This window comes from Solenopsis invicta, chromosome 2 (assembly GCF_016802725.1).
Source record: "Solenopsis invicta isolate M01_SB chromosome 2, UNIL_Sinv_3.0, whole genome shotgun sequence".
NCBI classification, from domain to species: Eukaryota; Metazoa; Arthropoda; class Insecta; order Hymenoptera; family Formicidae; genus Solenopsis; species Solenopsis invicta.
In genome coordinates this window covers 12,237,806-12,261,525 of record NC_052665.1, presented here as the reverse complement: position 1 = coordinate 12,261,525, position 23,720 = coordinate 12,237,806, and the positions used below count along the sequence as shown (strand labels likewise).

Sequence of the window (23,720 nt, the reverse complement as noted above, 5' to 3'; positions counted from 1 at the left end):
CTTGAAATCTCTGACATGCTCGATAATTGCCGACACATTCGCGCCATTGTCGAATTCCTCGTAATAATAATCTTTAGAATCTGTACTGCAATTATAAAAATTGCTGTTTCAGATCTTAAATGACACCTTCGCAAGCAGTTGAGATTCTAGTTCGTAACCCCGGCTAAAGTGTAATGAACTCTGGAATGTGGAGCCGGAGTAAAATAATTGTTAAACAATGACTTACCCTGGAATCCTCGGACTCTTCCCGCCTCACGTTTTGAAAGAGCACACTGCCCATCTGAGCCTGCAGATTTTGCTGCAGCAGCTGCGCCAACTGCGGATTTTGCGACAGAATCGCTGGATTTTGTTGCAGCAGTTGCGCCAATGCTGGATTTTGCACCAATATCTGACTCAACGGTGAATTAGTCATGGCGTGCATGGGATGTTGCTGTTGTTGCTGCTCTTGTGACTGTTGTTGCTGCGACTGCTGCTGCTGCTGCTGCTGTTGTTGTTGCTGCTGCTGCTGTTGCTGCTGCAGATTCGGCGAGTTTGCGTTTGACGTTTGACAGGATTGCGAAAGATTACCAAGAGACGGAATCGCGCGTTGCGGACTTTGCGGAGTATGCGGTGGCGTGGGTGGACTTCCTGGCGCCATCGACGAGGCGTCCTTCTCCTCTTTTACCTTCATTTTTCCTACGTGAAGAAGAAAAGAAATTTTATTCATCGTCTGTCAAGAATTTCAACGCAACGAAACGTTTCTTAAAATATTCGAAATGCATAGTAAATTTCAAGCGGTTTGCGGAACGAAGATTCAACGCATGGATTCAGTGGTTTCGTAATCGATGACAAAGCCGTTTCTCACTATCAATAACAATATACGACTTCTTTCTCGAGAAATCCAAGGTGCGTAATATGTATTATTGGAGCTAACTGAGAAGTGGGGAAAAGAGCTATCTGAACGTTGACGTATCAGCGTTATTGATGTATTTACGATTCTCCGTGCTGCTTAACGAGAGCCACGGAATATCTCGAGCGATCCATAAAATAGTTAACTTTGACTTCTTATCGGGACCAACTTTAATAGATGCATTTTTCAAGCGAGTCGACCGTAAAGCGAATCGAGCAAAAACGATTGAAACTCGCGGACTCGTGCGTTATTTATTGAATAACAATTCGCCGCAATGACATGTGAAATTCGTGCATATGAGCCCGATAAAAGGGGGAGTCGTATAAGCCTCTTAAATTAAACGCGAAAACCTTGCGCTCCAGAAATGCTCGAGTCTCGATAAGAAGCGTTATAAAATTGTATGCTATCGACCGGAAATGATTCATTCGGACCAATTCATGATTACCAAATCAAATTACCATTTTTAATTATTGCCAGAGAAGTTGCTGTTCTGTATGTATTATTTTAATTAATAATACAAGAAGAATGAGTTAAATAAAAATAAGAGAATATCGCTCCGTCACGGTGTGTCTCGAATAATTTAAATCCCATTACATACCTATTAAAAAACTTCCAAATATTCTAGAGCTCTGATCTTCGCCAGTATTCTGGCGAGACTGATTCCTCGCAATTACTTTCCTTCGTTCTTTCGTAATTTCAGAAAGACTTCACAGAGGGGTGATAGGCTACCGGATTGGTTCGGTGATACAACAAGTTTGGAAGAGGCGGTGAATCCACGGGGATGTGCGGTTGGGCCAAAGCGGTAAAAGGGAGAGCCCGCGGGAGAAGTTTTTTCTTAGGTTCGAAGTCGTGAAATTGAGACGTCTCAATTCTAAAAGCCGCGTAATCGACTGCTGGCAGGTACATCTGCTCTGAACTATTCTATATATGGGGAAAAGTACAAAAAAGTTCGTAATACCACTCGATACTCTATTGAATAGTTCCGCTTACTAATTGATCGTTTCAATAGTTTTTGATCAAATAAATATTATTGTAAATATACATTTTTAAAGAAAATTAGTTTGGTAAAATTCTTGGGCCGATAATCATGTTTAATAATTTGCTTTGCGCAAAATTAAAATATTATCAAAAGATACAAGATGATAAAATTAAAAAAAAAAAAACTTTCCTAAAAAAATTTTTTTTAACTTAAAAAATATATATGAGCCGTTAGAAAAGTTCTAATCACAAACGACTCGATGATTCGCTGAGACAGATAAAGTTTATTTTCAATGGATTTTTACCCTACGGATATAATCCACCGACACCAGGTAGATAGGATGCATTTTATTCGCGCAAGTAAATCTTGAGAATAGATGAGGAATGAGGAAAACGAGAGAGGAGCATGATAGGAGTAGACTTGAACGCGGAAAAGGGCTTAAAGATCCCTTTACTGAAAAGGAAACTTTAAGACCCCCCCTGGGGAACCCCTTTCCCTAAGGTTAGATCGATGACGTCTACTAAAATTACGAAACCCCGTTAGATCTCTTTCTTTTTTTTTCAATTTGATTTTTCCTCGCTTCTCGCAGTTCGATCTTTCTTTCGCTCTTTTACGCGCTTCCCATCTTTTTTTTTCATTAAACGAATAGTGTCTTGCATCACGATGGATGGTTCGCTTACCATCGACAGGATTTTTGTCAGTCGATGAAAAATGACTAGCCATTGTAATACGGACTCCCCCGAAGGATCGGCAAACTGATTGTGCATTGTGGGAAAATATTTGTTGCGCTTTATACCGGCAACATTTCCAGTTTTAAGATTCGTCGCAAGGCACGATTTCGGCTCCATACCTTTCGTGATTAAACGTAGAATTTTGTTCCCCACGTGATTAATACAAGGGATTATAATTAATAAAAACGTATAATGCGGGAGAGTCGTCGTTAATAACGCAAAAAGATTCGCCGCTCGTTTCGGTATTAAATGAATTCTCATCCTCGCGAGAAAGATTCCTAAAGAATCGCATGCATATACGCGTTTCTCAGTAACTCGCTCACGGCCGAGTCCTTAAATTGACTCGATTTTTAAGGCCCAGTCTGGAGAAGGTACCGCGCCGCGGGGATCCTATGTTTCTCTTCCTCCGGAGACGTTCTCCCTTTCGTCTTTGCTCCAAATCGTCTCACATAGCGGCGAGTCATGCTCCATCGATACACAATCGCAGCAAAAAAACGTGTTGCGGCGAGTCATCTTTCCAAGATTCCTCGTTTATAAAACACCGTGCGAAACATAACGTGTTGCGATACAGGAATGAGAATAAATCTGTTATTCGTGAGAAAATTTAAATATTTAAGATTCTTAAAATAAAAACTAAAAGAGATAGAAAAAGAGAACAAATTCATTAAAAAAAAATTATTTAAGAATAACGATCCAAATCATTTGCATAATTGGCAATAGTTACCCAACCCACAAAATTATAATTTTTGAATTATTGTAATCAATGGGTAGTCCGTACATTTTTTTACATCAAACAAAAAAGATTCAAGTCTAATATGTGCCTGAAATGAATGAAAAACAGTTTTTACCTACATTTTTTAATCACATCAAATATTTGCATTTTTCTCGAAACGGACTTCATGTGGGTTGGACGTTTCTTGCATAATTATAGTTAATTTTGGGATCAAATGTCTTGGGACCAATCATCTTTACGAGATGAGTTTCACTCTTCTGATTTCAGCAAGCTTGTTTTTTTCATTTCAGAAGTTTGCATTATCATAACGTAACTAATTGCATAAATATTTGTCAAAATCTTTGTCTAGGGATTGTGCAATACAAACTGACTATTTGGATATATGTGCACGCTCGATGTTCAAATTAGAGACGGCGACTGACATTCGACCCTCTAACCTCGGAAGTCGCGCGAAAGGAAAGAAAAGAGATAGGGGGAGGGGGAGGGGAGGCCAAGACCTTGCCCCGTATCGTCGAGCCCATTTTTACGAGATACTTAAGCCTTTAAACGGGTGTCCCGCTCAGGTCAGATTGAAAAAACGATAGGGAAAAAACGCGCTCTCGGATTTCAAATTTCGCAGGGAAATCGGTTAACCCCCGAAATCGAGTGCGACGACTCTCCCGGGCGAGGGGGATCGCGCGATTTTTCTCAGGGATTAAATCGAGCGTGGCCCCCGGAGAGATCTGGCGTTTTTTTTCTTCTTTTCTCTTCTTACCCCTCTTCGAGGAGTCGCGCAGGTACCTGGTCCGCTACCTGCACGCGTCCACCGCGGAAAACCCGAAAAAGCGGAAAGAGAAATATCGTAAAGGTGAGCGAGGGAAGAGGAGGGGAAAATAGCGCGAGAAGAAAAAAAAACGGGAGATTACGCGAGGAGCATCGAGCGGGGAAAGAAATACACGCGCGAAGGGATTCTGCGTGCACCTTTTTTCAATTTCGTTTCTATCTCGTCGGCGCGGCGCCCGTGCGGACCCTCCGTACCCTTCCCCCTTGGTGCAGACCGCGAGGGTAAGAAACAGGGGTAAAGGCGAGTTAATAGTCGGTAAAACGCCGTTCTCTTCGTGACCCGCAGGGGTTAGGCGCGCCTTTGGGGGCTGCACACTCTCCTCGTCATCCTTCACCACTCTCTTAACCCTGCGCGAACGGGTAGTTCGCTCTTCTGGGGAGAATCGCAAGGGACACGGCAAAAGGTGGCTGCAAAGAGGAAAACCGAAACACGAAGACACTCCTCTCGTCGAGAAATCTGAGTAATCGTTGTCGCCGGTTTCCTGCGAAAGCTGCGCTTCCAACGTGGTTGTTCTCGAATTTCCGCGTGAGAATACTAGTCGGGAACACATCAGAGATCGCGGCAGCTTCTCCAAGTGTTACAACGAGAATGGTGCAAATTCGAATAGCGTAGAAAGAGACAGATATAATGAAATAAATAACGAAACAATAGTCGACGAAACATTACTCAATCGGGTGGTTTTCAACACGATCCGTTCGCGCGCGTGACGTAGCGCGTTACGTAAATTCGGTATTCCAAACACGAAAGTGAGATTACCGGCAGACCGACGGCTTCGGCTTTCTTGTTTCTCGCCAGAATCGAATTTCGAGCGCTTCGCCGTCGTGTAACGAAACACGGGCGCGTTCAGAGACTCGCGTTACGCGTGCCTAACTACATACGTGGTTAGACTCGTCGTCCAGGCCGGAATCGTCACAACGGAAGTAAACTGCCGTTGTCGTAAGGAGCGCCTGTTAACGGGGATTCCAAATCGAGCAGCGGATGTACCGGCGATCTATCGAGCGGTCGATGTACCTGACCGGAGGGGGAAATTCTGAGGGAAAGTCGAGTTTGCGCCAATCTCCGTGATAAATCGCCGATTTCCTATCATCGTAATAGCGAACGATATATCGACCGCGATGAATGAACCCACGTCATTAGAGAGCTCTCGATCCCGCAGCCGTGATCTCGCGCCTTCGTCCGAGGATAAAGGAATCGAACGAATACGTAAAAAGGCGAAACGAGACCTAACAAATTCGACGAATCGACTTTCGAGGAATAATCGAGGCGGCGCGCGCGCTGCGATTTATCACCGTGCAACGGGTAGATATTTTCAGATTTACGACGAACCACCTCGTAACACGAAATTGATGCGCGCCTTTCTACTGATACTTTATCACAACTGCCTTCTGCTCGAAAGCAGGAATTTCAGGCGGGCACACAACCGGGTGTAACGTTTCCAAATTTTAATATTTATCCGTCTCGGGACCAGTAGATCGGGAGGGATCTGCATGGTCTCGACTCGCGAAGATAAAGAACGGGGCAGGGCCCCGCGGGGTCCATTTTTAACACCTAACAGAAGTCGAGATGCCCAGTCGTGATTAGCCTTCTCCCCAGGGCCGATGGGCTCAAGCATTATCCGGTGAGAAATTGGCGGCCGTTCGTTTCTTTGTTCCAAGCGATTTTTTATTGACTCAAATTCTGGAAAAAAAGGAAGGAGAGGGCGTACCGGCTACGGGTGGCGAGGGCGGTTGGACATCGGGTATCGGAGACGGGGGATGGCCACGAGATGGTTCCAGAGTCCCGCGGTGCTACGTGTGGGAGGCAACTAAGTGGATAAACGAGAGAGAAAAGAGCGAGGATGGAAAAAGAGATCGGGAGAAAGAAAGGAGAGAAATGTTAAGATAGAAAGGAAAGAAGAATAAGCGCGGGGGCAGGAGTACCCCGGAGGGGGGAGTGAGAGGCCTGAGGGAGGAGAGACGCGGGAAGAGGAGCGGAAGAAAAAAGGGCCGGGGAACAACTGACCGCGGCCGAACGCCAGAGCTGCGCTCATTTTTTCTCCTGGCCGAACCCGAAAACCCTTTTATGCCCACCCAAGATTAATTATCCTCCATACTCGAAAAATGAAACTGGCCGCGAACAAAGGAACGCCGCGCGCGCTACTCGGCGGTCCTCACACGCGCGCGCTCAGCCTTCGTCGTCGTCCGATCGCTGTTCATTCGCGCCTGGACTCGACGAACGGTCCAACGAGATAACGAGTAATTCTTCATATTTGCGAAACGGACATGAAGTATTTAGCGAAGATGCGACCCAGGTCTAATGATTAAAGCTTCAACTATATAGTGCTTCGCGTGTTAAGCCTGCTAAACGCGGACTTGTAATTTATATAACGTGTACGCTTGAAAAAAAAATAAAACTTAATTGAATAAGAATATATTTTACACATATGTACGTCAAATGTAATTGTACCAATCGATGTGCGCAAAGGTGCGCTTTGTCGCGCACACGATAATCGAACGGTCAACGGAGAATTATCATGACAATAAAAAGAAAATGACACTCCAGCACATTCCGCAATTTTCTATAATGGAGCGAGCTCGAAACTCGCGCATCGACAAGGGAACAAGAGGTTGGGGGCTCAAGAGGAGGGGGGAGAAGAGGGGGCAGAATCTCGTTAGACTGAAAAAATTCCACGGCACAGATTTGAATATCGCATAATGTCGAATTAATGCCGGAAATTCGACTCGACGGGGCCCCTCCCGACGCGCGGTAATGGGGCCCTCTGAAATTTCGTAGCGACCCCCATAAAGCGATTTCGCGTATGGAAAACGTGTCGAGGCAATGAGCCCTTCTCCCCACCACGGCCGACCGTCTGTGCTGCCAGCGGGGCCTTACGATGTAGAAACCCTAATAATTCCCTGACAGTGGCCTTTAGTCTCGCCGTTTTTGCTCGTGCACCGAGTTTACGATTTTCTCTCTCGTTTGGACGGATGAGACGAGAGGGAAATATCTCCTCTGATTGTCCAACACATATGCAAATTAGCCGGAATTAATCGCCATAGCCTGATGGTACCGTGATGTATCGTTGCTTCGCTGCTTGATTGCGTGCATCTTTAAAAAATAACGCGTTTTATTTTTCGCGTTTCACATTGACTTCGATATCTCTACACACGTTAGCTTGAAAAACACGTGGAAGATGAGATAAATAAATATAGAGGGTTAATTCCATTATGTTAACAATAATTTTTCATTTTTATTCGCATTCATAGTTCGGCGAGTTCACCCCTCTCTGTCTCTTTCTGGAGCAGGGGCTTAGGCGCACAGCGGGGAGAAAGAGGTAAGACTCCATGCTTTTTCTTATTTTATCCGAGGTCGGGTCCCATCGCGCGTCCTTTCTTTTTGCTTGACATAATTTAAAATTTATGAGTTCGAGAATCGGTTATGCGTCGCCATTCTCTTCTTTTCATTCTCTTTCTCTCTCTCTCACTCTTCATGAATCCCATCGCGATTGTCGATCGCGAGAATTTAAATATTTCCGCCACAAAATTTAAAAATCATATTATAACCTTTAACACCTGCATTTACTTTTTTCTATCCTGTGTCTCTATGTATTACGGACACATCTCCCTGCGAGAGAAACGTTTTCATAAAGTACACATATTTGAAAATGCTCTGGTGACGCTTTTCGCTGTGTTTACACACGGGGAAGACTCTCGTTGAATAAAGATCACAACGTTCCTTCTTGTCATCCACGTAAAGTAGGACATGTCGCACGTAATTGGCGCTACGTCCGTCACATTTAACCGGTGTGTCTTTAATAGTTTCTCGCTTCCGACTTTTCGTGACTCGCGTCTTGTTCGCTCCTGATGCATTTGACGAATAAGTTATAAGCACAATTCTGCAGAAAATCTGCAGTCTTTGAAACTGGCAAAACCAAGAGCGAGGAGTAGAGAAAAACAAACACGAGAGTAAAAACAATTAAAATTTAAAAAAGGCCAACAAACGGGCATAGGATCTCAGTGTTCAATAATATATATAAGAGAAAAGAAAGTGATTGCAATTATCATAATTTAACCGCAATGCCTGTTATTTTTGCGGTGTCAACTATTATATTTATAGCTGCTTTATGCAAATTATTAGTTATTATTAGTAAATAGTAAACGAATGTTAAAAAAGTTATGTTTACTATGAACGTGATAACATTTATTATACATAAACGTTTATTTTATCAATCATATTTTGACATTTTGACTATATTAATATTTAAAATTATCATAATTCATCAAATTAAAATTTTTTATAATTGGTAAAATTATAAGGTTATTATTACTAACATTACAGCGATAGCATAAAAATGAAGCTCTTAACTAAACTTATTTCGCCATACAATTATAGTCAGAGATATCAAATACTTTCCTCTCGTAATCAGTGTAATTCGTATGTGAATTTATGTACACTTTTTAATTGTTCAAGAACATTACGATTCTATTATGCTCGTGAGTCTTTTTTAAATTTTAATTGTGTTATATACATCGCGGTCTTACTTCAATTATTGTATTTATATACGAAATTAAAATGATAGAGAGAAAGAGAAAAAGAGAGAGAGAGAGAGAAGTAGAAGTTCATTAAGATCGCCAATGCCACGGGCACCGTATTAGGTTGGACAAACTGGTTTTCGCGGGTCTTTTCTCTCGCCTGCAACATCGAGCGCATCGGGCTCGGATAAAAGACTCCTGAGATTCGGCATGGCCCTTAACCCTTTATTTGGCAATGTCGCCCCGGAGCAACGTGATTTCTCTCTAAGCCCTTCGTAAGAGTCGGCAATATTTTGCTCGCTACTTTTACGTGCTTGTCCATTATCAAGGAAATTCTTTTATGTTCTTTATGTTACCGTGCTTTATTATTAATTATATAGAAAAGAATAAATAATTATAATTTATATCAAAGGTATACTATTTTAGCTTAGATTTAGCCAATAGAAAATAATCGTATTGAAATAAATAGAAACAGTCGATGATTCGAAGCTATTAAGGGAATAACGGGATGACTATGTCGAGCGGGGAGACATTGATTTAAATATAAACGATCCAGCTGCTCAATCTCGTTCGCCATAGTGATTGATTCTAAAGTCGACTTGTAGGCCGTTAATTTGGCAATTGGCCGCAATAAATACTTGGCAAAGGCACGATGAACTTTTGCACGATTGCCAAACAAATATCGGTGATGAGCGAATCGATTGTCAAAAACAAGTAGAAAGAAGAAAGGGGAATCACATGTATTTTCGGGAATGCACAGTCCAAATAAATCGTAAAGGGCTGATTGCGTTTCCTCTCTGGACTGTACCAGCCATGTGTTTTCGTGTATCCGCACTCCCACGAGATAATCTGTTCTTATTTTCTCGTTTGTCCGTCACAGTCTTTTCAGAGAGCGGAACTCCTCTCAAGATGCTTCGAAAATCAAAGCGGCATCCGAGGCGAAGGGTGCGAAGGGTTATCGACGCCCTAGTGTCCTCGAGCATTCTCGTCACAGACAAATGCACTTTACCTCCGCTTCTTGTATACACGCTTCTTGTATACAGCGCTGACGATTCGTCCAATCCGGATCGTTGCATGGATAATTAAGATCAATTGGTACTCGCGTTTAATTGCGAATGTACTTAATATGTACGGCAAGAAATAATTAATTATCATTTTTAATTGTCACAAATAAAATCGATTTGAGAGTTAGTGAAACCAGTTGAAGAAGTGAAGAGGCCAACATCACGTTGGTCATGAAAAGGAAGAAGACGACGACGACAACAGCAACGACGCAGGAGATCCTCCTCGGCTAGGAATGCCTCCTGATGGATTGGTCATCCGTGATTAATTTGACAAGCTGACTTTCTGGTTTTCGGAGACTGACAAGGGGCCCACGGGGCCTCAGCGCCCGTGAGGCCTAATGGGTCTTCTCGGCCACGATGCACCTCTCCTTCTCTTTCTTTCTCTCTCTAGCTTTCCCTATCTCAGCGCACGCATCGACGAAACTAAAGGTGGGAGCGTTTGAAAAATTAATCAAGCCTACGGAGTCTCCGTGGAAATGCTAATGGAAGATCATCTTTTTCATTCGATTATTGACACCGCGAGTGAGGAGAGCAAAGAAGTTCCGCGAACAAGGGAGCGAAACAGAAATCTCCTTTTCGTCATTCACGAAACAATAATCTCGACGTACAATCGATAATTTCGAAGAAGTCTAGAGAAAAATGAGTCATGCATTTATAAGTTAAGAGGTGACTGTGTCATTTGTCTTTCAAAAATTAGAATGTCAAATTCTTTACAAGTAAAAATATGTAAATTTCTCAGTGATGACTAATCAAATTAATCACGTCAAATAATGGAGGTCAGCCTAATTATTGTAATATACATTTTTTTTTAAATAAAAAAACTTAAAGTAGCAATTTTCGCAAATACGGAGTTTCTCTTGAATTCGGATGTAACAGAGGCTAATCTTGGGGATACGCGCGCGCGAAACCGGTACTCGTAAAGATAAAATTATCGAGGATGCGGTGAGTCGAGGTGTCCGCTGGGTTCCAATCCATTGATTCGACGAGAACTACTTGTCGCCGGCGTTGCGTCGGCGAGGATGGCACAAAGAGAGACGGCCGTAAAACTCGCACCTCGCCGGCACGGCGGGCGTGAGTAGATGCACGGAGAAATAAAGTAATAAAGCGATCGATGCACTTACATCGCGATATTTCTTGCGCCAGGTCCTGGAGCCGAGGAAGGCAACATTTTGAGAAAGAGAACGTGGCTGAAAGCACTTAATGCAGTTAAGCGCTAAAAACGTTGCGAAAAAAGTCTAAGATAAAATTGCCGTCACAAAGATAACTTAACAAAATAGTGATCGGAAAGTAGCCTACAGTAGATAAATACTCTACGTGGTGCCCTAACTTCTTAAATCTCTTCCTTAGGACACTACGAAGGCGAGTTATAAAATTAAAGTAATTGTATCTCATAATCGGTCAGACATAACGGAATGGAACAAAAAGCAAAGAGCAAATGAAAGAAAAGTTTCAAATGACTATTATGTGTTGTTTTCTGACGCCTATGTAACTAATGTTTAAATGAATTCTTTAAGGTAAACATTTTTATTTATCTTTAGAGTGAACTTTTCGGAAAAAAAATTGAGAATAAAGTTTGTTTTTCTTTTTTAATTGTTTACATGCTACAAAGATCAGCCGTGTGAAATTGATGGAACAGATTAAAAACATCAAAAAATTAATTCAGTCTATATTGTACTTAAAGTTTAATAAATTATTTTATATATCGTTAATTATATAGAATTTATTTTGCACAATTTTCAATTATCTGATAAATAATTCACTAATTACAATTTATATTAAACATCTACATACTTCTTTACGATTTTTATGGAATATTTTTTACGATGTTGATATGTATCGAGTATCTCATAATTTAAAATAAAGCTAAAATGTAAAAATAAATTTAACAGTCTGATAAAACGTAATTGTATATTTTTGTTCACGTTTTTCTGTTCGTTCAAATATTTTGAAATAAACTCACTTTACAATTCCGTGCATATTTACGATAGGGAAAAGAATGAAACGTTAGATAATTTCTTTAGTAGACACATTTCTTTACTAGACACCGCCGAGATAAGAGAATGATAATTAAGATACCGTTGAAAAGCGTAATATCGTACGATGTTTGTCGTCGGTTTGTTCAGAGTGTCTATAAGAAAGAAAGAGGAACGCACTCGAGATAGTTACGCGTTAAACAGCAATGGCACAAGAGGAGGACGCGAGTTCCGGGTTGACAGTCGTTAGACGAGGACGAGAAACGCGGGACCGGGAAACGGCGAGAGATCGACGTAGAGCTGGAATTAAACAAATAATCTTCGGCGAGCGGGGAATCCGTTAAGGCACGAAAGTACAGCCGGTAAAAGGAACCTATTGAATTCTAAATTTAAACGAATGTCCAAGTGTCAGCGAGCTGACGGGCAAAATAAACAAGATGCCGCAAGGAGTAGAGGAAAAAGAGTAAGGAGAACGCTCGTGGAGACTGAACGAGAATTGGAAAGGATTTCACGGAAGATCTACAATATCCCAAATCGAGATTTCTTTGGTTCGATCTCAGGCGTTCGCGGAACAACGAAAATCGCAAATCTGCATTCGCAATTTTAAATCAGCCTCTATGGCTGAGAGAATGTAGATTACCAACTAGTTTTAAATATAAATAGGAAAATTCCCGTATCGATGCTTCATCGACTACGATCCGAGGTGATTTCGCAAAAACATCGCAGTCCCGCGGATAATAACTACTCATAATCGACGGTTTAACTTGATTACCGTTCTATGCCTTCCTACTCGTCGATGCCTCCGTGTTAAAGTTCATCGATACATCAATTTATAATCGCGGAGAAAAATTCTGAATCTTCGCAAATAATCGACTCATGACACAGACAAGCTCGTTAACGATTCCAATCGCGATGTGGCGTCGATCGTTATAAAAAGAAAAAAAAAGCAGAAGTTCGAGAGATACATATAGAATCGTCGCGAACGCAGGCTACTGCGAGGACTGTACCGCGTCCAACGTCAATAGAACTTCACCGTCCCCCTCTTGTCACCGCCCTCTCTCTCTCTCTCTCTCTCTCTCTCTCTCTCTCTCTCTGACTCAGAACTTAATTGGAGAACAAAAAAGCTGAGGAGATCCAATTGACCCGGAAGCGGACATCAACGCGGCGCGAAGCACGACAATGGTTGTACGTATGATAGTAAAAAAATGCGCGAGCCTTTAAGAAAATTGTTTGTGGGGAAAATTCAAGCAACCGCGCGCAGACTCGCTCGTTTTCTTATGCAAATGACATTCAGCATTCCAGTGCTCTCGCGGAACGTTAATCTAAGCTTTACCCTTCGGGCGGTCGCGAAAAAGTTTCAGCCGAGGAAAATACCGGTCGTGAAATATATCCGTGGAGAACGAGAGTGCGGAGAAAAAACGAAAGGGAGAAATGAGAGAATGACGCGATCGAGCGAGCGAGCGAGCGAGCGACGACGAGGTATCGACGACGGATATGATGATGATGAAAAACGAGGCACTTTCGAGGATCGATAGAGAAAACGCGACTCGTTGCCCGGAGCCGCGCGAAGAGGGAAAGATAAAGAGAGAGGTGGAGAATGAGAATAGGGCCCCGCGGGGTTCCGGAGGGAAGGGGGCTCTGTCGCCGTGACAGCACGTGTGTAGCAGAAGCGAACTCGGGGCCCCAGTTCGGTCCATGGCTCGTAAAGCCTTTCATAAAAGCTTTCATAAAACGTTTCACGATCTCGTCGCACCGAGGGAATTCAGTGACGATCCGCGTCTCGCAAGATTCGTCGGTCTTTCTCTGCACCTTCTTCTTCTTCTTCCACGTTGCAGAACATGTTCTCTCGACCAAGTGCGAGATATGCATTTCGCGTATTATCGTGAATATCTGATAAAATGGAATATTGTCGAGAACATTGCGACGCACGGTGTAAATCATTTAGAAAGTCTAAAAATAAGAACAAAAATCTGTAGTAACAGCTAACCTAACCTGTTTTCCTGGTTCTAGCATTATTTTCTATTTCCAACTCTTCCCGTTTTTCCACTTGCATAAATTTTATTGGGAAGAAGGAGGGGGCATCACAATTCTCGATTCAACGATGGTCGACCACCTGAGATCCTTAACGCCTCTCGTCAACCAAAAAAAGAGGGGGACTCTTTGTCCGCTTTCAAGGAGGAAGCTCCGATTTCGATCTCGCAACGATTCGTCCTCGGGTACCATCATACCCAACTCATACGCGCTCGGAGACATAAAAGCTCGTAACCAGGCTGATCCAGACTCCCCCTCGTCGGTCCCCTCTCCTTAATACCATCGATTCGCCGTTCCTTTCCTTTTCCTCGCTACCAACGTCTCGAATTAAACCCGGCCAGTAGATGCGACAGATTCATTGAATAGCAGTCGAGTTAGCTGGCTTTTTGAATCCGGCGTCTCTCAACGAAGGGTTCGGCAGCGGCTGTTTCTTTTTCCGGCATGGTCCGACTCTCAACAAGAAGGTTCGCTTTTTGAAACGAAAACTTTTCATCAAAGAAGTTTAAAAAAAAAAAAAAACATTTGTAGATGTAACGATAGAGAATTAGAAACAACTAAAGTTCTAACCGAAGGGCTCCAAAATCCTTTCTCTTTATTCTTCTTGGCCAGACACCTGTGTATCTTGTCAAGTAGATAATCATCCGCTGTAACGTCGATTACTTTTTAAAGCCTCGCTAAATTGGACGACGATCTACACATAGAGAGAGGGAGATGGCTCCGGAGCGATCGGCCGGTCCGAGCCGATTTCGAGGACGGAGCGGATTTTCTCGCCCGACGGGTGGCATTCGATGATCATTCTTCCGACTCGACTCTGCGGACGGATATCGTTAAAAAACGTAATCGAGCCGGGGGAATCGTGTGCTATCAGTTAATGAATCTGGCCCCGTGCGACGGAACGACGCCCGGGGGCCTCGGGGGAAGAAGTGGGCCTGTCTCTCTCGAGAAGTCTCCGCGGGCCCTGACAATGGCGAAGCGTCCGACGAATTTCGAAAAGGACAAAAATAAAAAATGATCCTGCGTGCTCGCGCTCACGCTCGCGAGAGAGGAAGCGGACGGAGAAAGAGGAAAGGCCTTCTTCTCTTTCTCCCTCTTTCTTCTATCCGCTCCTTCCAGCGTCTGCTGCGTGCCTGCCCGTTGTCCGTCCGACTGTCCGTCTTCTCTTTTCATCCTTACTGCCTTTTATCCGGGTGGAATGATTAATGGGTTCACGGAGGCACCGCGGAGTATCTCCCTTCTCCACCCCTCATCGGACCCCACCCTTCGATCCTTCCGAAATGTCCGTCTCTCTTGCACTCACGCGCATAGATGAGTTTTCTGCTTTTCTTCGCGCCAGATTATCGCTCCCCCGCTCGCTCAGCATGGCGATTGTACGACACTGGTACACACCTTTTCTGTGCCCTCCCCGTGTATCGCGTCAATAACGCGGCGCCATGAAATGGAGCGATTAACTGGACGGAAAGTCTGACGGAGGAGAATTGATCTAATAGTTGGCTCGTAACAAAAAGTTTAAAAACACAAGATATATGTGGTCGTGAGCATAAAGTCGACTTTTAACTGGTACGAGGAAAAGAGGTGACGAAAGTAATCGGTACAGTCACGTCACGGGTGTTCTCATACGTTAAATATATTGGGTTACGTAAGTTTGATACATTTTTTTTTACCTTTTTCCAACGTACATAACAAAAACTGATCAAACTAACGTAGCAACCCAATATTTTTAAGAAACTCTTTTTATTTTAAAATTAACGCGATACAATGCGACAGCAAATTTTCAGTGAGAGAAACCAATACGCAACATACTTATTTGTTTGTCAGATCGTCAAGGCGAGGTTCACAGAGGCGAATGACGTTCGTCTAAGAAGTATCGACCTTCCCTTTTTTGTCGATGTCATTTCTAACGTGTCATTTCCAAGATTGCCGCTTTAAACTCCTTTACATGATAAATTACGCGAGATTCTTTTTTATCAATCGTGACGACAGACGGTACCGCACGATGCGACGTCCCAGCTTTTATTTCTCGTCACCTGCACGTAGGTGGCGATCAGTCGGCATACGCGGCAGCGAGAACCGGCTGAAAACTTTACGTCGGTCTTTGTTCTCAAGTACAAAATTGTAACAAATTTTATATTATTTTCACAATATCAAATATTTCAAGTTTACATCTGAAAACGTCTACGAGCGTTGGATTATTCATCGGAAATAATATATTCATACACTGTTATAGCTGTCGTTAAAAAAATCGCCGAATCAAAACGAATAAATTAATTTTGTAATCCTATCAGCATTCTGTGTGTGTGTGTCAGCATTTCATCCTTCATTCATATTCCAATCAAGGTTCCGGGATACGCATATCGAAGACTATTTTCGTCGGGCAAATAATTCGCGTCCAAGGTGCCGAGAGAGAGAGGCAGAGAGAGAAAGAGAGAGAGAGAGAGAAAGGGAGAGGAAAGAGCCGCATGAGTTAAAGCGACTTGAGAGAATTCCGGACCGCAGGGAATTCTCGAGAGCGTCAACCCACGCTGGCCGCGCGCAACGGGAAACGATGACGCTGGCTGATCTCGGAGGCATCTATCGATCGCGGGTCGGGCGGTCGACGCTTAGCGCACAGTCGGGACCGACCGACTTTATGAGTTATAAGTCGGCCATCTTGCGAGAGCCATCACATATTCACGTGCGCACATATGCGATGCACCGGCAATATGTAAGTGCCACATTCTGTTCTGGTGCACGTACAGTCCCGGCCGAAAGCTGCCGGCTCTCTATGCGAGTCCCCCCGTCCTCACATGCGAGCGCACACATATCGCGAGAAGTGCATTCGTTTATCGCGATGCCGGCTGACGTAACCGCCACTGCTCGGCAGAGGCTTCTAATTCACGTTGTATCGAACGATGATCGCGGCTACCAGTGCGGTGATTCCCGACGAATCGCCGGAAGACTACACGCCCACATTTGTCGTAAATATATTGAGCCATCTAGTTTTTTTTTTCTTCGAGATGAGGTAAACAACATCATTCGATCTGTTAAAAAAACGCGACGACAGCGTCGAAATTTCGTCGATCAAAAACTCTCGCGACAAGTGAGGCGCGGAATTGACATCCGGCCAAACTCGATCGCGAATGTCGACCAACGATCAATCCTACGCCAATTATAAATTTGACGCCAGTCCACGCATTCTGGCAACTTCGCCGAATGACAATGCGGGCGAGCCTCACAATGGTGTTCGACATGGTTTTTAGTTTTAATAACCATCCAGAATTGTAATGTCGATCTTAATTTCCAGAGTGACGATGCACTGGGAGAGAGAAGTATTTGTCACTATAATCGAATGTTATTGTATAAATAATTATAATTAAGAGCTTCATTTTTATAGTGATATTATGTATAATGATAGTAATAATAATAATAATATAGAGAAAAGAAATGGTTACAATTACTACAACTTCAATAAATAAGAAATAAAACTTGTAACCATAATTATTTTAACATTCAATTACAGACAAAATACAAAATACTTTTTTTTCAGTACGCGATGGTACTCGAAATCGTTACAAAACATTCGAAAACTTTCGCGTTATACATTGATCGAGGATTTAACGGATCATTGATTTATTCGCTCAAATATAAATCGCTGAATTTCAAAGGGTCACTTACCTTGGGCTAGCTGGCCAGCATTCGGGTTGAGGAACGTGGGCGGCAATTGCCTGCTGACCGATTTCGCCAGTTCGCCTCCCGCCAGCCCGTAGATCGCCAAAAGTTCTTGCATCGTCGACTCCGCGTACTCCCTCATGCCCTCGAAGGGCTTTCGCTCTTCGATCTCGACCTCGCTGCCGTCAACGTCGTTGCCCCGCTCGTCTTCGAATTGGGTGTCCTGATCGTCCAAGCGAGACGATTCCGCGTCCAGGACGCCGCTCCCACTTCTATCCGATGAATCGGAGTTCGGGCTCCTCGCCTGAATACCGAGACATTCGTGAACAAACATCTCGAGTCAAATAAATGCAATCGGAGAGCAAGGATCAGTCGATCGCAACCTACCTCTGTACCGGGGGAGTAAAACTTCTGCGACCTCAGCTGCTCGAGAATAAACTTATGCCTGAGAGAGTCCGCGCTATCGTCATCGGCCTCGGAGGACGGCGGTCTGGTGGCGACCGAAAGGTCCATCGGACTGGCCTCGTTGTTGTTTAGTCTTTGCTTCGATCTCTCCTCGGCCGGCAGCAGCATCGTCTTCCTCTCGTACTCGAGGATCTCGCTGGAACTCTCCTCCACGACCTCTGGCTCGTCGTCATCTCTCTCGGATTCGTCGGACACCTCCGCCATCCGGCTGCTTATAGGCTTGAAGTTTTTCCGCTTGTTCCGCGGCTTGCTCTGGATGCTGCTGATCTGCAACTGGGCCTGGGCCTCGTACTGGGAGTCGCTGTCCTGATCGGCGGCGCCCCGTCGGGTCGTCGCGTAGTTGTAGACCGAGTCGGAAAGCATCTCCGCTGATGAAAGATGAAATTCACTCGATCGTTGTCTCGTTTGGATAAGTCGCTACATCCGATTGTATTTTATTTCTCGACCGACGCTAATGGCAATGTGAGTAAGAACCGAGCGAGTTCGGTCTCAAGCTGTTTTTCGCCTCATTTTTACGTCCCCGTCAGTCTCTCGAATAAACTCCGGAATGTCGGGTGAGAATAAAGACAATCTCGATGAGCGATGTATCTCGATATTTGCATTGCGAAGGTAGAGGCGACAATAGTCACTAATTCCGCGTAACGAATGCCGCTGCGTTTCAAGGCAAAGTGCCGCGCCGCTCGTTTCTCATATCGCAGTTAATAGATATCAACTTTTAGCATCAATTACAATCCCGCCAACTCGAACGCTAAGAGCACGCTTCTTCTCGGAACGTCGATGTTGCGACTTACGCGCGATAGTTTCGTAAAATTAATGCCGCGATTCGTGTGCTCGCGACGCGGTACTTGCAGCCGCTTTCACTTAGACGCACCGAAACGATCGCTCTGCAATTCACGCGGGACGACCTTTTAGCTCGAATGCGGAAAATCATCTGTCGTAATAACATAATGGCACAATAACGGATCTTCTCCTGACTCCAACGTTCCAAATGGGGAAGATACATTTGCGACTGCGTAGTCTCGATTGTTATTAACTCTACATTACTCGCGTGGGGTGTTTCCGACACATCAACATAATACCTCAATTTTCATTGTTCTCTTTGATTATTTGTAATTGAATAAAGGTAGACAATATTCTTCAAATTCTTTACATAAAGACAAATGCAAGAAAGATTTTTTTTTACCGTGAAATAATTTGCTAAATGTAATTTTCAAACAATGCCTTAGTCGGTTAATGTAGCGGATTTATAAGACTGGACATTCCACGCGAGAATTAAACTCGCTAAAAGTTTGAAATTTTAACGTTCGTTTCAAGCGCCTCGTGATAAATTTAAAACAAATTCATTATCATTAGGATAAGATCACTTATTATGGGATCCTATGAAATAACGAAATTCGTACAAACTAATAAGCGCGTATAGTTAGTTCCATCATTTATTACTTTTGGAGTGAAATCTGTATAAAAAAACCCTTGTGTTTCATATTAGGATTCTTTTTCTGAATTAGCAAAATCGACAATTTTGAGGAAAAGTTTCACTTACAACAAAGTATAATTATATTAATTGCTGACTTTTGGCATTAAAGCTTAAATATACTTCCTATAATTTTGACACAAAAATGGGAGTTAATGTTACAAATTAAATAAACTGCAAGCCTTTAAAAAGGTATCCCATAATATGTGACTGACTTAATCCAATATATTGCGCGTAGAACGAGTCTCGAGCGTCTAATCGAGATAGAAAAGTGTCTTACCGGGGCCATACGGGCTGGTTACGGCGGACATCTCGAACCTCGCAAACCAGCCGACTCTTCACCGCATCCTGAAACAAAACGTGAAATGAGATATCCAGTTCGAACACTCCAGCCGGTCTGACGCTGACGCGCGGATCTGCTTCCCACGTGTTCCGCTGACACGCGAGAATGATCTGCGAGGAGTGGCAACTGCCTTCTGATGCGCAGGACGCGTGTGGATAGGATATCGTACCTTGAAACAAAGGGAAATCACCGTAGTAAGAACCGATTTCGATTCATCGCGAGGTGATACTCCGGTCGCGACGCGCGCGATCAACCTATATCTGAAATGAAGTCCGCGACTTGTTCCTCGACAATACGCTCTCGCCGACGATGTGACTCTTCCCGAGTCTGTACTAGACTCAAGGAGGAAGGCGATGTGAGGGAATCGCGAAAACGAGGCGAAAACAAAGGCACGTCGCTGTAACAAAAGCTACGGTGATATATGAGCGCTGGTGCACTGGTCTCGCGCTGCTAGTCTCGAGCGACCGACCGGCCCGGCGCGATAACGCGCGAGTGCACGACAATTCGTTTCTCGGTTATTGGAATGCAGACCTGTAAGCCCATTACACGCTGTCGTGTCGCACGGCGGCAACGGCAGTACGGCGAAGGAGAGAGAGACAAAGAAAGAGAAAGTGCGCGACAGGAGAGAAGACACGCGAGGGAGAGAGGACGGCCGACGAAGCGAAAAAAAAGCCGAGAAATGAGAAGGAAACAATAAAAGGACGTGGAGAGCGCAGGCGGCGTGATAAGCACATTAACGTCCGACCAATCGAAAGGGTTTATCTCGGAAGGGTTATACTCGCACTAACTGTCATTTCATGGAGCCTTACGACTCTTGGGTTTGGCTCTTTTCCCCCCTCTCTCTCTCGCAATAAGAAACAGCGGAATGGAATTTCAATCCGTTGGAAAATTGACTTCTTACCCGCCGCCGCCGCCGCCGCCGTCGTCGTCGCCGTTCGTTGCGCGATCGTCTATGTCGCGCATGCATGTACGTACGTATGGCCGTTTGCCTTTTTTGGCGCGAGCGTTTGACCCCGGACCGCATCCTTCAGGAACCCGTCGCGAGATGAGTAGCCGATGGGTAGCTCGCTCCGCCGTGCGCTACGTCTTTTATTAATGTCGCGTTTAATCGTTGTCGCTCACGCGGGAAGTGCAGCGTGTCTCGACGACGGAATTTCTTATTTGAACGTGAATCGTTAAAATGCATCGTGCACGCGGATTCTTAACGATATTTTAAACTCGGTGATCACGCGATAAGATCACGTCGCGTCCGTTGCGGCCTCGCAATGATAATTGCCGATCGCGACGGGCTAATGAGTCGAGTCGTAAATAATTAACCTTTAAATAGAGAAGCCATCCCAGGGCCATCGAATCGACGCGGATCGGCGACACGCGCCGTAATTCCAACCTGTCGTACCGATCACGAGTTGATGTACGAGGGCTTTCTATTGCCTCCTCGATCAAGGCGCAAATTGTGTTGCGCGTTGCTCGCACGACAGACTGCTATTCAGACCGGTAACCAACCGGTCCTCGAAAGATCAACCCGCTACCCCAGGTTTGCTACCGTGCCGACTGACGCTTGTCTGCAATGTCAATGAGGAAATAGTCTTGAAAGACATACGTATCGTTTGTAGCATCAAAGTCGTGATCATTGCACGAATAAGTATAATTTTAAGACGCCGAAAAAAATAATTGCATTTATAATTTAACTATGATTCATAATCATTTTTCGGCATCAATTACATGTTTACGTGTTGGTTTTAACTAAGCAAATTATAACTATTATGATTATTATGATCATGGAAATAGTAAACAAATGTAAAAAAAATAATTGTTTATTATGATTGTGCATTTACTATATAAAAATGTTTATTTTATTTTATTATTCATTCCTTGGCACTTTATTTTATTAACACTAAAAATTGTTTTAATTATAGTAAAAGTTTCTCATGATTGATAAAATTATAATAAACACAAAGCTATTATTATTAACGTTGCATTCTTAAAAAAAGAACTAATAAAGTGTTTCAATAAACTGATTATTATATCACTAACTCATTGCTATTTAGTAAACTAACGAAATGTCATCAGTAACACTTGTCAGTTCTTTTCTTTAAGGGCAGTAACTATAAAAATGGATTATAAGTATTTTATTATGCAATTAGAGTCACAAACATTAAACACTTTTCTCTCAGTGCAGAATCTCCAAATAAAGAATTTGGAAAATGACATCGTATAGATAGTAAAAATAAAATAAACGTTTTTATGTAACGCAATCTTAATTAGTGAATATAATCTACTTTGTAAACATTTTTTTACGTAGCAATAATAACTAATAACTAACAATTTGCATGGTCAAAACAACTACAAATTATAGTTAAATTATGATAATTGCAACAATTGTGTTCTCTCAGTGTATGCCTAACGCTCCACAATCTTATTTACATTTTGACGATATTGTTGAAACAATAATGTTCCTTTTTTTTCCGTGTCGATAAACGACAAAACACCGGCGTGCAACACAATTCCGTCGCAGCGTAATTATTATTGCTTCCATCTCGCGCCTCGGAACGTCGGCCCATCGACGGATCTACAGATTTCAGCGGAAAGATCTGTGCGAATAATCGCAAGTAGGGTCGGTCGAAGTCGAGCGCGCCCTCCGATTGGCGCGAGCGCGTTAGGCGTAGCCGCGAGAAATATACGCGCTGGCGGCGCGGCGGCCTGACGACGAGCGGGGATGTGCGCGCAGCGTGTACGATCGGACGATATGTCCGAGTGCCCGCGAGGAAGGAGCGCGAGCGAGCTCCTTTTTTCGCCGGCTATACAGAAGGGATAATTAACATCTGTTACAGTACCTATAGCGCGCGGGCCGCCCCATTTCACCCCACCATGCCACTCATGGGGCGGACCTTGAATACATTATCACCCTCTCTGTACGTGCAAGCTGCACGCACGCACGCACACACATGTACACACACGTGCACCGAAATCGTCGAATCGCAGTACTCGCGATCGACCGTGAACGAAAACCTTTATCTTCGCACGACCCTGCTCGTCCCTGCGTACGGGAATCTAACGATCTCACCGTCGCGAGTCGCGAATTAAATTTTGCGCGAGCAGACCTCGCATTCACCACCCCTTCTGACGGGCTGATATCTGAGAAATCCGTCTTATGTGTCATAAATAAGCGCTTATTCGGTACAGTTCGTTTTATAGATTAAAACTCGCAGACGAAACAAAGTTTTCTCGATTCGAATCCATTGTTCGACTTTGCGTTACAACGAGAATATCGCCCACGTTCTCGATGGATTTTTTAAATTCCCGAACCTTGGCCTAAATACTTGAGATGCCAGATCCGAAGTTCGACCAAAAGTCGACCGAAAGAGACTAAGGACGGTGACGCGCCATTCCGGGAAATCTTCGAATTCTATTCTGTCTTCTTTCCTTAGCATGATGAGTGCGGTCGCCCGCGCCGGTAAGCATATCAAAAGTAATAAAAAAAAAGTGTCACGGGAACGATGGCAAGAAGCGCGTGCTTATTAAATGCCCGTTGAATTATACAAAACAACGTTCGACAAATTGCCCTGTGAACTCCCGGCGCAATTGGCATAATGCATATTGAGAAGCCATGTTTCACGTAATTGCAAAAATGCTTGCAAACCGCTTGCTAATGAGAACGCGTCATGCATCGGTGACGCCCGTGAATCTAAACCAGCTATCGACGCGAGAAAAAAGAAACTATGGAATGCGTGCATCTCACGATAATTAAGATACTTACGGTCATTATAGGTCTATAGTGTGTGGCTGCGGTTTAGACAGTTTACGTTTTTCTTTCGTATTGTGCGCATCTGCCGTACACTGAGAGAAAAATAAGTGATTGCAATTACCATAATTTAACTATAATTTATAGTCATTTTTGGTATCAACTATATATTTACAGTTGCTCTAACCACGCAAATTACAGTTATTAGTTATTAATACTATGTAAATTGTAAGAGAATGTTAAAAAAATAATTATATTCACTGGGTAGTAGATCGTGATTGCATTTACTACACAGAAATCTCTATTGTATTATTATCGTT

At 43.6% G+C, this 23,720-nt stretch overlaps 1 protein-coding gene across 3 annotated transcripts in view; it reads right to left on the bottom strand.

Annotated features, from left to right (window-relative positions):
• The window catches only part of LOC105196821 (zinc finger protein castor homolog 1), a 93,303-nt gene that overhangs the window by 35,272 nt on the left and 34,311 nt on the right, over positions 1 to 23,720 (bottom strand). For 2 of the 3 annotated variants that reach the window (XM_026135454.2, XM_026135455.2), the window contains exons 2-5: positions 19,596 to 19,663; positions 17,767 to 18,212; positions 17,386 to 17,683; positions 227 to 675 (exon numbers count right to left, since the gene is read on the bottom strand). In XM_026135454.2, the coding sequence (XP_025991239.1) occupies positions 227 to 675; positions 17,386 to 17,683; positions 17,767 to 18,212; positions 19,596 to 19,626 (1,224 nt within the window). In that variant the 5' untranslated portion in view covers positions 19,627 to 19,663. Of the gene's footprint in view, positions 1 to 226; positions 676 to 17,385; positions 17,684 to 17,766; positions 18,213 to 19,595; positions 19,664 to 20,975; positions 21,398 to 23,720 lie in introns of those variants that run through there. The other variant, XM_039457860.1, reaches the window with a different exon arrangement.